The 14,011-nt window shown below is 39.9% G+C and overlaps 1 protein-coding gene across 9 annotated transcripts in view; it reads right to left on the bottom strand.

The window, feature by feature from the left end:
- Positions 1–334: 334 nt before the first annotated feature.
- Positions 335–14,011, bottom strand: part of LOC116696145 (cAMP-specific 3',5'-cyclic phosphodiesterase 4C) — an 81,825-nt gene continuing 68,148 nt past the window's right edge. For 8 of the 9 annotated variants that reach the window (XM_032526909.1, XM_032526912.1, XM_032526908.1 and 5 more), the window contains 10 exons: positions 13,783–13,895; positions 10,348–10,441; positions 7,760–7,929; positions 7,537–7,635; positions 7,060–7,224; positions 6,663–6,762; positions 6,110–6,264; positions 4,982–5,104; positions 4,174–4,356; positions 335–3,876 (listed from right to left, as the gene is read on the bottom strand). In XM_032526909.1, the coding sequence (XP_032382800.1) occupies positions 3,307–3,876; positions 4,174–4,356; positions 4,982–5,104; positions 6,110–6,264; positions 6,663–6,762; positions 7,060–7,224; positions 7,537–7,635; positions 7,760–7,929; positions 10,348–10,441; positions 13,783–13,895 (1,772 nt within the window). In that variant the 3' untranslated portion in view covers positions 335–3,306. Of the gene's footprint in view, positions 3,877–4,173; positions 4,357–4,981; positions 5,105–6,109; positions 6,265–6,662; positions 6,763–7,059; positions 7,225–7,536; positions 7,636–7,759; positions 7,930–10,347; positions 10,442–12,379; positions 12,647–13,782; positions 13,896–14,011 lie in introns of those variants that run through there. The other variant, XM_032526917.1, reaches the window with a different exon arrangement.

Here is a 14,011-nt window from a genome sequence, read left to right as displayed (position 1 = left end):
TTTTTTAGGCTCCAGAACATAAAAACAAATGTCCTATGTTACAGTACTTTGTCTTGACAGACATGTTTGAAGAATAAATATCCTTTTTATAGAAGTTTACACATCAGAGGCTGAGAAAACAGACCGCATGAACATTTAATGTTGGCAGTATCAGCGAGACACAATGGAGGGAGCGCAGGGTCTCGCCTGCTCGTCAACACATTAACACTGTATAGCACTGTCTTCCTGTAAAGAGCCACGCTGCTGTGCTTTTAACATGCCGATATATTTCCTCTGAAAACTGAAATCAAGTTTCAAATCCACAGTAATCCCACATTATAAAATGCCCTTTTTTTTTCTAGGAAAGTGATGTATTCTCTTGCTTCAAAATAGGAAATGTATAATGAACTTAACATAATAGAATTTCTGCTGTACATTGATTTTTCTGTGCAGCCATGGTGACTGTCACTGCTTGTGCAAACTACCCATGGCTAGTATTCCATACTAACTGGAAATGTCAAAACTCTCACATTCTGTGCTGCAGGAGAACTAAGGGACCGCTACTGTGTTAGAGCTGTCACATAGAGGGAAGCACATGATTTTATTTAGATTAAAATGCCAACGATTTTTTACTTTGATACTTAATCAAGAACACTTTGTGAAAACATGTTTCAAACAAATCTTAAGAATCAGACGTTGTAAAAGAAGAATTTTCTTTTATCATTTTTTTGTTTGACAGTGGCTTACTATTGTCTGTCTGAACTTGGTCATCCTTTCATCCTCAACATCTTAACTAAGTTGAGGAAATGTGCTTTTTAACCAGCACTAAGAAGTTACTTTAACTGCATACCAGCAGTCTAAATTAAAAGCTCAAGTGACATCAGTGGACTAGAGGTTTTAAACACATTTAAACACTTAGTACCAAGACCCAAAGCTTGGATAGGAAGAGGAAGCTTAATGATTATTACAGAGCAACTTTTTGGATTAAATCCCAGGTACTGTATATTGCAATCTTCATTACTACACAACACAATATGAAAGTGTTTCATGTTAAATGACAAGTTTATTGTCGAGGTGATGGCAAAGAATAGACCATAAGGATTTTTAGGGCCATCTGTCAATTAGATTGACATTTGTGTTTAAATGTAAATATTAGCCTGTTGATGGCTGTAGAGGGAAGGTCTGTGAAACATTTGATCCAAATGCTGAGGTTTACATGGCAGCTGTTTACAGATGGCTGCTGTCATGAGAAATGTAAAGTTTCTTATATGTATTCTGATTCTTTGAGATTCTTTTTTTTTGCTTTTCAAGAATGGCAAAGCAAACAATGCTCTGAGGCTCAGCATGTTAAAAACAGCATAATGGTCCTTTAACACTAGGCTCCAACCACATTCATACCATATCACATGTAAGGCTAGCTGAGTTATGAAATACTGTTAAACTGGTGTTTTCTATGACTGCCTGACCAGGAAGTTCATCATATCTTTGTGTAGTGCTTCTTTGCTTCCTGGTCTTTCTACTTCAGTGACGCAACAAACACTGCTCTAGACTGAACATGGACTCCTGAAACTACACACATTCTTACGTCCCAGCTATCCGATTAGGAAAGGGCTAAACCGACTGATCATGTGCTGCACAAAATCTAATAAACTGTCCACTTTAAATACTGGTAACATGTATCATTCATAAAAACTAACACTATAAAGTCAGTGACTTTGATACAATCATCAGGTTAAAATCTCTAGTGTAAAAATGTACAGCATTGTAGGCTGGCAGGTGTTTGTGTCTTTTCAACACTTATGGCACACAATTATCCCAGTTGAGCACAATCTATCAAATAGGACAGATAACCTGATGGAACACAATCTGCTGATGTTGAGCTGATTTATTTCTGTCAGCAACCTCTGATCTCTACATCAGATCCTGTCGGCAGGGGAGGGACACAACAACATGGTGACTTATTTGGAATTATAAGATCCTCATAGAAAATCATTTTCGCGTAACTCTTTTTCACATCCTGTTTGTGCCACACACTATTTTAAATTTTTTTACTGTTTATTTTACAATAAAATAATTTGAATTTGAACCTCAAGAAACTAAAGTGCAAAATAGTTTAATCGGGATCAAAACAAGAGTCTTATAATTCCAATATTATCTGACTAACCAGAAGGTTGTGAACTTTGTTGATGGCCAGCTAAGTTATCTTCTATCTTTCATTCTGAATCAACCGACGAGTGAGTTTCCTGCCCTGCCTTCTGGTACCTTGAGTCAGACAACCCGTACTGTTCTGTCTGTGTGATCAGTTGGCCTACAGTGGACGAAGCCCTTTGTGTGAATGAATAGAAGAGCTGAAGAGCAGAGACGGTAAAGTGCTACTACGGACTGGAGGCACCCTGATAAAAAATGCTTTTCAAGCACATAAACAGACAAAAGACAAGCAAATGTACAACAAAGAACTGTCCAAAATCCTAAAAAAATGACACCATTTAAAATAATCTCAGGTAAAAAAATAAAGCCCAAACTAATTATACAGGTGGTGTCAGGTGAGACTGGAGTCTTCTTCAGTGTTTAATCTTTGTGGTGCTACAAGCTGGTTTACATATATATGTTATTTGATTGCTTCAGTTGCCAAATTCTATATTGAAGGGTTTTAATTAAATGTAGAGACACAGGTTTGAGTCTCAGATGTCTCTGGTTTGAAGGTAAATCAAACAGGAAAGAAAGTTTGGGGTTGAGGTTCTGGTCATGGGAACCCACTACATCTGTGCTACATTAGATTTATGTTTCTCTTCATACCCTGAGGTTTAGGTCCATCGATCTTCTCTCACCTACATTCTGTATTTGGCAAAATTATTCATCTCTCACATCATTCGCAAACAAAGAAATCATACTTATTCCAACCGGATTCAGTAATTTCATATCCTAAATTCAAACTATGGTGCAAAATAATTTCAAAGACCCTGTCAGACCACCGAGGGTTCTCATTATTGTTATTGGAGGAAGACATTTCCTTTACCTTTTGTTTGTTCCAGTATCATGCCTTGGCTCCACCCTTCTTCCCAGGTAAATGCAACAGTCTTTGTCTGGGACTCTGAACTGAAGCTACAACAAAGCAGGATGGGACACAAAGGCCAATCAGGCCCCAAAAGAGGGGCTGAAACTATTCTTTTGGTTACAATATAAAATAAAACAGTTCTCCAGAGTGGGTGTCTCCAGTGTAAAGGGACTGTAGTGATTTTACAGACTATATTGGTAAAGGCCTGCCCTGCCGCCGTCTCTCCACATCCAGCACTCGTGTCTCTCAGGCAGGGCAGGTTGTGCTGGTTGTTACGTGCCCATACGTAGGCACGCCACCCCGTCGCTCTCCTTGCTCAGTTCTCTGTCGCCGCCCTCCTGCCCCGGGGAAGCCAGCGTCCTGTGGGGGCTCCGCACGGACATGGCAGCCAGATTCAGGGTCCGAGACGGGTGAGGCGAGGGGGGGCGGTACCTGCTGCTGCGGGGGTCTGGGGACAAAGAGGGGGAGGAGGAGTCCTGGTGCCGCTCCCCACCCAACTGGGACACCTCCTCAAGGGGGCTCTCCAGGTCAGACTCTCCCTCCTCCTCATCCTCTTCTTCCTCCTCCAGAGTGAGTTCAAACTGGAACTTGTCCCCTCCTCCTCCTCCTCCTCCTCCTCCTGCTCCTGAAGGCACAGCCCCTACTGTTCCCACAGCTCCTCCCCCTGGTATCACCTCCACATGGTGCTCCTCCGGGCTGGACGGCGATGGGCTGCGGGGGATCATGCTCTGGTACCACTCCCTGTTGTCCTCCAGCGTGTCCAGGATGTCCTGTGCGTCAGGATGCACCAAGTCCGCCCATGTCTCCCACAGAGGGTGGACAATGTAGTCGATAAAGCCCACCTATTCATAGAAATAATATGTATAATGACAATAACAACCACACCAATGTGACAGGAGTAAAATATGTAAAAATAAAATATTTTTAAAAGCCCCTATGAAAGCCATTTAATTTAGAAATATTAATTTATGTGTGTTTGTTTGCTTACTTGACTTGATAAAAGTCATTTTTGTTTGTATCTATTACAGTATAATGATCTCACATGCTGCTCTGATGGTAACGTAAAGGTTGAAAAATAACATTAGAAGTTTATAATATTTTCACTATTTCCCTACATCCTTTGTGTCAGGGGGCGTTACCTGGCTCTTCTCTATAGAGGCGTTATGTTTGTCACACATGGGACTGATCTCCATGCCTTTGTCCCGCTCTCGATCTCCCTGGGTGAAGAACTCCACCATGATGCGGTCCGTCCACTGGCGGTAAATCTCCAGTGGTTTGGTTGGGTTGCTCAGGTCAGCACAGTGTACCATGTTCTGCAGAACCTGGACATGACAGATCAGACTCTGCTGGTGATGTGTTCTGTTTTCAAAACCTCTCCACTCACAACCACACATACTCAGAAATAGCAGCGGTGATGCAAAATGGAACTAGCATTCCTTTTAGTTTAGATATAGATTTTTTTAAACCCTGTCCTGACTCTAACAATACCACACCAATCCACAGTGTGCAATGACTAGTGTTGTCCAGCAGGCAGCAACACTTTCACACACTAACTCCCTGGTTAAAAATAGAAAAGTTATTTTGAAAAACGTGTTGCTGCCAAAGAGTATTTTAGCTAAAAATAATTAAAAGTTTCTGGCAACAGATTAATCATCCATAACTCAAACACTGATTCTACAACATAAAATGTATTTTTATTGAGACTGAAAAGTGAATAAAGAAATAAAGTCTCTGCTGTTCATCATGTACATGATGGATTGTATGTAAAATAGCTAACTGTATTATGATTGTATTCTAGTTAGCAGGTGGTACACACTTATAATGACTGTACTGTCAAATAGCTATATTTTTCTTTTTTGTCAGTATGGTTTTTCAAAAGTATCATGTTCTTATTTACCTATACTTACACATATTTATACATTTAGTGTCAGCAGGGGGCGTTCTCACCTGGATGCGGTCAGAGTAGTTGTCGAGCAGCAGGACCCCCAGACTGGTCACCTTCTTGGTCTCCACCATTGTCTTCATGTCCGCCAAGAAGTTCATGTGTTTGGACATATCAGTGGCAAGCACCTAATGAAGAGATTAAACACATCATAAATGATGCATGTACGTGCTTCCCGTCTGTGTGATGTGGCGTCTTTGTTTCCTATATTTTTAAAAACTGGATCTGTTGGCTTTTAACGGTTATTGGAACGTTGTAAATGACGCACAAAGTGTAAATATGAAATGATAATTGTCTAAATGATGTTTGTCTTGCAGTCTCTTTGTGTGAAATTGTGTGAGTGAGTGACAGTTTGTGTTTATTAGTCCTTGCACTTAGACGTACAGTAGATGTGTCCAACATTGTAAAGTGTTACTAAATCTGGTTCTGAAATAAACAAAGACACCATGTTCTCTCAGCTTCACTGCTGCAGTCCGGAGTTATACCTGTGGGTCTCTGGATCCTAAGTCTGAATTGGCCCAGTTTGGCACAGAATCACTGTCCTCAGGTTTTCATTTCAATTTTAAACATTTAGGTTCTTGTGTCTTTTATTGGTCTGAGGTTATTCTGTATTTTTCTTGTTGATGAATACATTTAACTTTCGTGTTGTCCTTGGGTCAAATTTGACCCGTTTTCAGTAAATTGTTTTTTTTTGTCACAAAAAATTAGCCGGCGAAATAAGCATTATATTAAAAATATCCAAAAAAAAGCACCCACAACATTTAAAAAGTGACAAAAACAGTTGTTTTTTTCCATGGTTGTCGGGAAGACAACACAAGGGTTAAGACACCCTTCACACAGGGTTCGAAAGCAACACTAACAAAATAAAATTCTTACTGACCACCACCTGTAACTGTCTGTTTTCTCATACACTGTACATACATACAAACTACATATTTTGCCAGCGGCCTTTTCAAAGTAGCCTTTGACCAGATAGACTATATATCTGCTGTATCAGCAGAATTTTACTGTACACAAACTTTACTGAAACATTAACAAAACATTATGAAAAACCATACTGTAAAGCGACAGTTCAGGTACAGCACGGGGATAAAGGACATCAATATGTCATGTACAAAGTGCAGCAGTCTCACCATGTCGATCACCATCTTTCGGAGGGAGTCTTTCTGTTTCTTGCTGAGGTTTTGGAAGATGTCACAGTTTTCTTCTTGCAGCAGTTTGAAGCCCACAGCGAGGTGGTGATTCTCCAGCACCGAGGCATCGTTGTACATCAGTGCCAGCTCTGAACCTGCAGAGATGTGGTTTAAAATTGTTAAAACAGGACACCTAGAACATATTTCTAGCTCATTTGAATCACGACTTGTGGTAGCACACAGTGTAAATGAGATCCTCTGCCCTACTGTCAAATGACCCAGACCCAGTTTAAGTGCAGCTTAAGTAAAAAGATTTAATATATTACACACCACAAAAAAGAAAACATACATGTTTAGATATTCACCATAGAAAAGAAATAATGTAAATAAAAAAAATAATCTGTGAGAACACTTTGTCCAAACCCTTCTTTATATGGGTACCTTTTGAAAAACATATTTTTGTATGTATTTTTTTCTCAAGTGACTAAAACCTTGATTTTTTTGTTCTGAAGAATGTTGTGTTGGTTGTGTGCAGAGACAAAGAGGAACCTACTGGTGTTTATCAGGAACTGGTTGGTGACTCCTGGGTGGTCAACATCATGGATGGCACTAGCAAACAGAACAGCCATGATCTCCAGGTCTGTAAACACCGCCTGGGATTAAATAAAGAATAGAAAACACATCCATACAAAACGTTAAAATGATATTATATTGTAATTATGACTTAACCATAAACTACAACAACAACAACAATCTATATCAATGACGTTTCAATTCCAGATTGGTCAGGTCCCAAGACATTTGTGATTGGTTTAAAGAAATGCCAATAAACCAGAGCATGGTTTCAACTCATCCTGGAATGTGGACCAGGCAGGCCATCCTCTACAACACAGTGGCGGAAGGTCTGGCAATGAGAGACTATAACAACAACAACAGCTTCCTCAACTCACCTCTAAAGCAGGGGTGGACAGGAGGACGTGGGTGGACTGCACCACATCAGCTGCATGAATGTTGTTGTGATAAGCTACATCTGCATGGTAGTGGTCCTCAAGGGTCATCATTAAGGTGATAAAGGTGTCATTTGGGATCCTAAAGGTTTTCAGAAGGTCTCGCTCCTGGAAGGGTGCGGAGGAAGAGAAAAGAGTAAAATCAACCACAAATAAAAGTTTTTCTCTTATTTGATTCAAGTTATTGGGGCAGTTGCCTTAAACTTGCCTGCAACCAGCAGATTCTTTTGTAAACTGACTTGGCGAGTAACAGCGGGAAATACACAGTAGAAGCAAACACAGTGACAGCAACTTCTTTGCAACATTTATACCTATATAACAGTATATCCTACAAAAAACTGAATTTATAACATCTAAACTTATAATGTATCAAATCCTCATATTTTTTAAAGCAGACTCTGCGCTGAGGGATCCTCCTACCTGGAAGATGGAGTACATGATCACCGTCAAAGGGCGGTTTCCGGAAAATTCTGCTATCTTGAATACATCCAGACCCCAACGATTAATCTCCTCGACCTCCTAGAGAAGTAAAACAGAACACCTATAAGACACTCTGTGTGTGTGTGTGTGTGTGTGTGTTTGTGTTTGTGTTTGTGTGTGTGTGTGTGTGTGTATGTGTGTGTGTGTGTGTGTGTACACCCACCTGGGCAAGCAGGCTCTCGTGTGGTGTGCTCACTCCAAAGCGGGGGATGCAGGTGGGTGCTAAGCTGGGGCTCTGCGTCACCTTTTTCACACCACTGATCTGTGACATCGGCCTCTTCTTCTTCTCCTCCTTAGAAGGTGGAGACAGGATCTCCACATCATGCTGTTTCTCTGCAACAAGTACAAACAGACATAGATGCATACTGTTGTATATTGTATATGTTGGTCTTCAAGTAATTTTAAATATTCTGACCCAATTGGTCCACTCTTTAGTTACACATTTATGCATCCGCCTCTTTTCTTCTCCTCTCATTTGACTGAAAAAATCCTCACTTCACCAGCTTTATGGGGGGCAAAGATTTTAAAGGATGAGCTTCTTGTCAGTGAAGACTTCAATTCCGTTGCCTTTTGTCTGACTTTAACTGTTTTTGAAGGGGACCTGTCATTCTTGACCCATGAGTGGGTGTCTTTGCATCAATGGGGTTTTGTTGGGAATGTGCTATTAGCAGTAGTAAAGTGCATTATGTCTGCTATGTATGTTATTTTTTAATGCTTATTTTTAGTGTCTAATCCTTCTTTTACCAATACAATTATGGTACAATTACTATTGGTGCTTCCACCTACTATGGCTGCTACCTCTACTACTGCTAGTACTGCTACAATCCTGCTACCATCAACTGCACCAGCTAATACAAATTCTACTACTAATACTGCACCTGCCACTATTGCTACTTTACTAATACTGCTGCTGCTAACATTACAACAGCAGGATCTACAACTACTAATGACAACTCTACGTCATTTCAGCTGAGGTAAGACGGTCAAGCTAAAAGATCTGTTCACAAGTGAAGATGGTGTCACATACTGATCTTCCCCTAGATATTACACAAATAAACATGTAGATAAATTAGTTATTTCCACTATATCAATGCAACAATGTGTCTAATTTGGGTATGCATGCATTTGTGCTTCTTTTCAGCTTAACAGTCAGAATCTGTTTTAATAAACTAATGAACAAATAGAAAATAGTGGATTTGAAAAGGTATAATCACGTCTACAGGTTGGAGATTTATTTTCTCACCCAAAGTGGAGCTTGTAATCCTTTAAGCAAAAAACACGGAAAACATCAAAGCAAGGTTCCAGTAACAACACAATCTCCATATGACTTGATGACACAACGGGGCTGTCCCAGCAGACAAGATAGTGTTGAAAATGCTTCGCATTTGTACAAACCAAGGAAATCACGATCCCATTTTGACATCACAGACAGCTTTACCTCACGTCCACATATAATCCTCAGTATTTCACATCCATGTTTTTTTAGCGTGGCCGGAATGATTGCTTGAACAATATCCAGATCTGACCCCAGATGCAAGCACACACCACCATAAGGATGCAGAGCGACCTGAGTGGCAGCAACACACGAGGCACTGTCTGGCCTCTCTCACCTCTCTCACAGTGCCTCCTCTTCCTCACACCCAAAACCATGGTGTTCATTTCCAAACGCAGCCGGGCTTGACGCCGGGGCACTCATGGCAAAATGGCAACAAACTGACAGCTCCATCTTTGTTCGGCTGGACCTCCATCCTGCCGGCAGGGCTGTTGAAGCCTGAGCATCCTATTGATGCAACACGCCGTCTAATAATATTGCACCCTGTTGCTACGACAACGACACACAATGTGTCCGGGAATGCTGTCTGTCGCCGCGCCTCCTTCTCTTTTAGGGAAGAAAAAATCCTTACCTTCTCCATGCCTCCCTAATAAGAATCAGTCCTCTCCTTCTTCCTCTCCTTTAGAAACATGCTCTCTTCATATTTTCATTTAAAAAGAAATCTTCCTTACATTAACAATTCATCCCTCCACTCTTTCCTTGCCTTTAAAATTGTTAAATTCTTTTATTTTATCATTACTTCCTTTAATTTCCTCATTCATCTGATCCCTTTTTAAACCCTTCTTTCCTCATTTTGTCTTCACTTGAAAAATACTTCTCTCCTTTTAAAAACCCGTTTTTCCTTTTCTGCTGGACTCAAGTCAAATAAATAACAAGTACATTTTTCCTCATACTTCCCACACCTCATATACTGGACACCATGCCATGCTAACATTTACAAACGTTAAAAAGCTGTTTGGTGTAATGCTCATAAAATACCACTGACAGCACAATAGTCAACAAAGCAGGAGATGCAATTATGCAAATTCTTTTATTCTTGTTAGAAGAGCTGGACAGCACCACAGACACAGAAATGTTTGGGATAGTACCAAATGTAATTTATTATATGTCAGGATATTTTGTTGTGCACTCCATTTATATTAATGGGAGTTAACTAAATATTAGAAACACCTCTAAGTAAAAGGCAATTCAATTCGAGAGCCCCACAAACTACAACCTCCAAAATGAGGAGCTGAATCAACATCTCTCTAAAAATTATAACTTGTCTTAATGTAGAATTCTTTTTCTTAGCCTTCATCTGTTTTAGTTAACTGGAAAAACTTGCAACTAAGATTATGTTTCCATAAAGAGAAACATACAACTTCCCTTCCACAAAGGAAGTGTCCTTTCATTCATTTATGTTTGGTTTTAAAACTCACCTAGGAAAGTGTTGGAGATGAACTCTGAAACCTGATTCCCTGAGCGGCTTGTCTCTGATAACTGCGTCAGCTCACGGTTTAGCATCCTCTTAAACTGCAGAGACAAAACCAAACCATTACTGAAAATGGGGTTAGTTCAGGTAAGACTACTGACAAACATGTAAAAATATGTACACAGACAATGTGTGTTAAAACCTCAATACAGCGGTAAACTTAGTTGTGATACCTTTATATACCTAAACACATAAGACCATGCTGAGGTATTGTGTTTAAACAAACTAAGACCACATTTCCCAAGATCCCTGTGTTGTTCCTGCCCCCTTCCTCTTTTTGAAGAGGGCAATTCCTGTATGCTGCAAGAGATTTCACAAATCAGCTATTAAAACTCAGTTCTACAGACAACGTACACTACCGGTCAAAGTTTGGGGTCACTTACAAATTTCCGTACCACTCCATTATAGACAGAATACCAGCTGATCTGAGTGGGTGGCTGATCTTTAATGCAATTTCTACATTGCCCATTATCTGCAACCATTCATCCAATGTTCCAAAGACACATTCTGTTTACTAATCTGATATCATTTCAAAAAACTAACTGAGAAAACATTGGCGAACCCTTTTGCAATTATGTAAGCACATAATGTTATCTGACAACTGCTGCCCTGGTTAAAAAAACAATGCAACTGACCTCAGCTGGTCTTTAATGGAATGCAATGGAAGTTTCTAAGCAACGCTAAACTTTTGACAGGTAGTGTATATATTATGTACATTGCATGTTATGATTCATATTTTGTCATTACTTTGCTTTTACTAAATATTTCCTGTGTTGCTTTGATTTCTTGTGTTTTGACTTTTTCATTAAAAAGAAAAGCACTTTTAAAAAGTGATGTACATACATTCATACTCTAAAAATATAAAAAGGGGACAGGGTTACATGCAATATCAGTTTAAAAACAAATCTCAATATGTATCCACTATGAAATGGATGGAGGTCCGTACATGGGTTGAACCGTGGAAAAATGTGTTTTGCTGTATCTTGTTTAAAAGGCTCTTCATAAAAATATTGTCAGGATGCACCTGCACCTTAACTTAACGTATTTAAGGTATATTCATGTTACTCTGTTGGTTGACATTAACAAGTTGGCACAACTTTATAAAATCACAAGATTCTCTATCATCTTTGCTTGTACATGTAGAGTGACTCTGGCATTGCAGCACGCAAAGACTGATGCTCACAGAATGGATGTCATTTTATCACACTTATTTCTATGTCTATAAAGCCTGCAATACACGTTTATCACCTTTTTCATGCATTATTGTGTGTGTTGTTTTTTTTAATAACACAAAACAAGCTGTAATACTCTCACTGTGTTATTTGTTTGCCGACATGCAAGAGAAATCTGCACAGTGGTTGTAAAAGACTAGTAAAAGTTTTTAAAAACTAAAGTGTTCAATGTTCCCCCTAAGTTTTATTGCAGCGGTAGCTTCCACACTGATTATGTAACAGCTTTAGCACGTTGTGGGTGAGGGAGGAGGGAGGAATCTGGGTGAGAGAGTGATGCTGCAGTAGCAACTATGTGACACACATATGGGCACAAACAAAAACATACATACTGACATTAAATATAATCCTGTAGTTTTAACCAAAATATGTCTGTCTCTTGTAGATTCTGAACACAACTGCTCCCTCTATCATGTTTTTCCCCAGGCTTTCTGCACTCTATTTCTCACATACACACACAATTACACACCTGTGTTTACAAAATAGCATGCAACATATTCCTGCTGCTGTAAACCAAGCCACAGCTCTTAAATATGTTACACACCAAAATCATGACAGCTAAGCCTTCTAACATAATTTATTTTGCCTTTTTCCTCTATTTTTGTTTCTCATACACACTCACACACATACACACAATCTCAACATTCAGCCCGTTTGTAAATCCAGTCCTGCACTGCCAATTAATAGATCCCAATGTAAACAAGATCCCAACGTAAACAAGGCAAGCCGGCAGCGCTCCCCGTTGCTCACCTGTCTGAGTCTCCAGCACAGACAAACACAGAGAGCCGATGCAGGCATGTCAACCCACGCATGTTGATTTAAGAGGTCGCTTAAAATCCAAAACGAAAAGCAGACAGATTTTCTTTCTGAGTGACGGGCTGCTCACTCAGTTCTGCTCCACGCTCAACAGGGACAGTTTGAACATGAAAAGAAGTCCATTTGAAAATACAAGTTCCCACAGTCCCATGTGCTGTTCTGGAGGTGAGGGGGGGTTGGGGGGAAGGGTGGGGAGGGGTTAGGCGAGGGAGGTTGGGGATGTGGTCTACCATCGGGGGAGAAAGGGTGTGGACTGCAGTCGCTCATCCAACTACTGTCACACACACTGTCAATGAAAAACATAAAGAGGGAGCGCGAGAGGCTGTGAGGAACCCCCCTCCCCCGCCCCACATGCTGTTCCCCCCTCTCTGTCCAATCAGATTCACCTGGCTTAAGGGGATGGGAGAAGGATGGAAATCTGTTTGGCTGACTGGGAGATGGAGGAGGACTGAGTTTAGCAGCCAGACGGTGGAGAGAAGCATGAAGGAGGGAAGTAAGGAGACGCTGATTAACTCTTTCAATGGAGGGAGACGCCATTTATGAACCCGAGTGGTTTAATGTTCACAACGCAGCTGCACATGTCACCTCAAATGTAACTTAAATATTTTCTTTGATAAGAATTAACAAGATGCTCCTCTGCACACATGGACAGGAGCAACACTATCTGATCCTGCAGCATTAGGGACACAATGTTAACAAGTCTTTGGGCTTGATTGTGTCATCCCTGACTATTTATGTATTTTAATGTATGACACAAAGTACTGTTTTCATATTTTTATATTTAAGTGGTCAAATAAAATCAATCAATCAATTAATGTGACCTGCTTGTGATTCATATTTAAAATCTAAAATTAAAACAAATAATTGTTTTTGTGACGAAAGCAAACATTTCCAAGCTTAGCTCATGTAAAAGACAAGAGAAAATAAATTTATAGTATAAATAAGTTTTAAGTTTTAGTATAAATTATTTTGAAAACATGTTACACACCGATTCTGACCTCTGTTGTTATAAAATTAAAACTTTTTGTGTCTACAACTGAAGTTCTTTTAATTTAATGAACTCATACATATATCACATGTCATCATTCATTCAAGAATTTGGGCTTTTGGAGTGCACATACGGTACATGCAATTCACTCCATTATAAAGTTACAATAGTTTTTGAAGTTTAATGTTGTATGACAAAGGATCATGTTTCAACCACCTAATTGTGATAAACATTTTTGATTAAAAAAAAGACTTGCTTACATACATCTTAAGATCTGTAATGGAATGTTTTGAGACAACTGACCCATTCTTAAGGAGTCTCTATAAAGTTGAGGAAAATGTCCTATCACCTTATTGGATGCCATCTCGCCGACTGAGTGTCTTGTCTGTAGCGTCTCCAGTTGGTCCAGACACCAGTCCAGCTCTTCCAGTGTCTCCACCGCCAGCTTCTGGTAGGGCTCCTCTGAAAGGTCAGAGGTAACACATACACATACACATGTTACAGATCAGTTGTGGGACTGCTATGAAAACATCCACATCCTGAAGTGTGCTATCCTTGTGGAAGTAAAATCTAAAAAT

The sequence above is a fragment of the Etheostoma spectabile genome, chromosome 9, assembly GCF_008692095.1.
Source record: "Etheostoma spectabile isolate EspeVRDwgs_2016 chromosome 9, UIUC_Espe_1.0, whole genome shotgun sequence".
NCBI classification, from domain to species: domain Eukaryota; kingdom Metazoa; phylum Chordata; class Actinopteri; order Perciformes; family Percidae; genus Etheostoma; species Etheostoma spectabile.
Note: the sequence above shows the minus strand (reverse complement) of the source record. Positions and strands in the feature narration are given on the sequence as shown.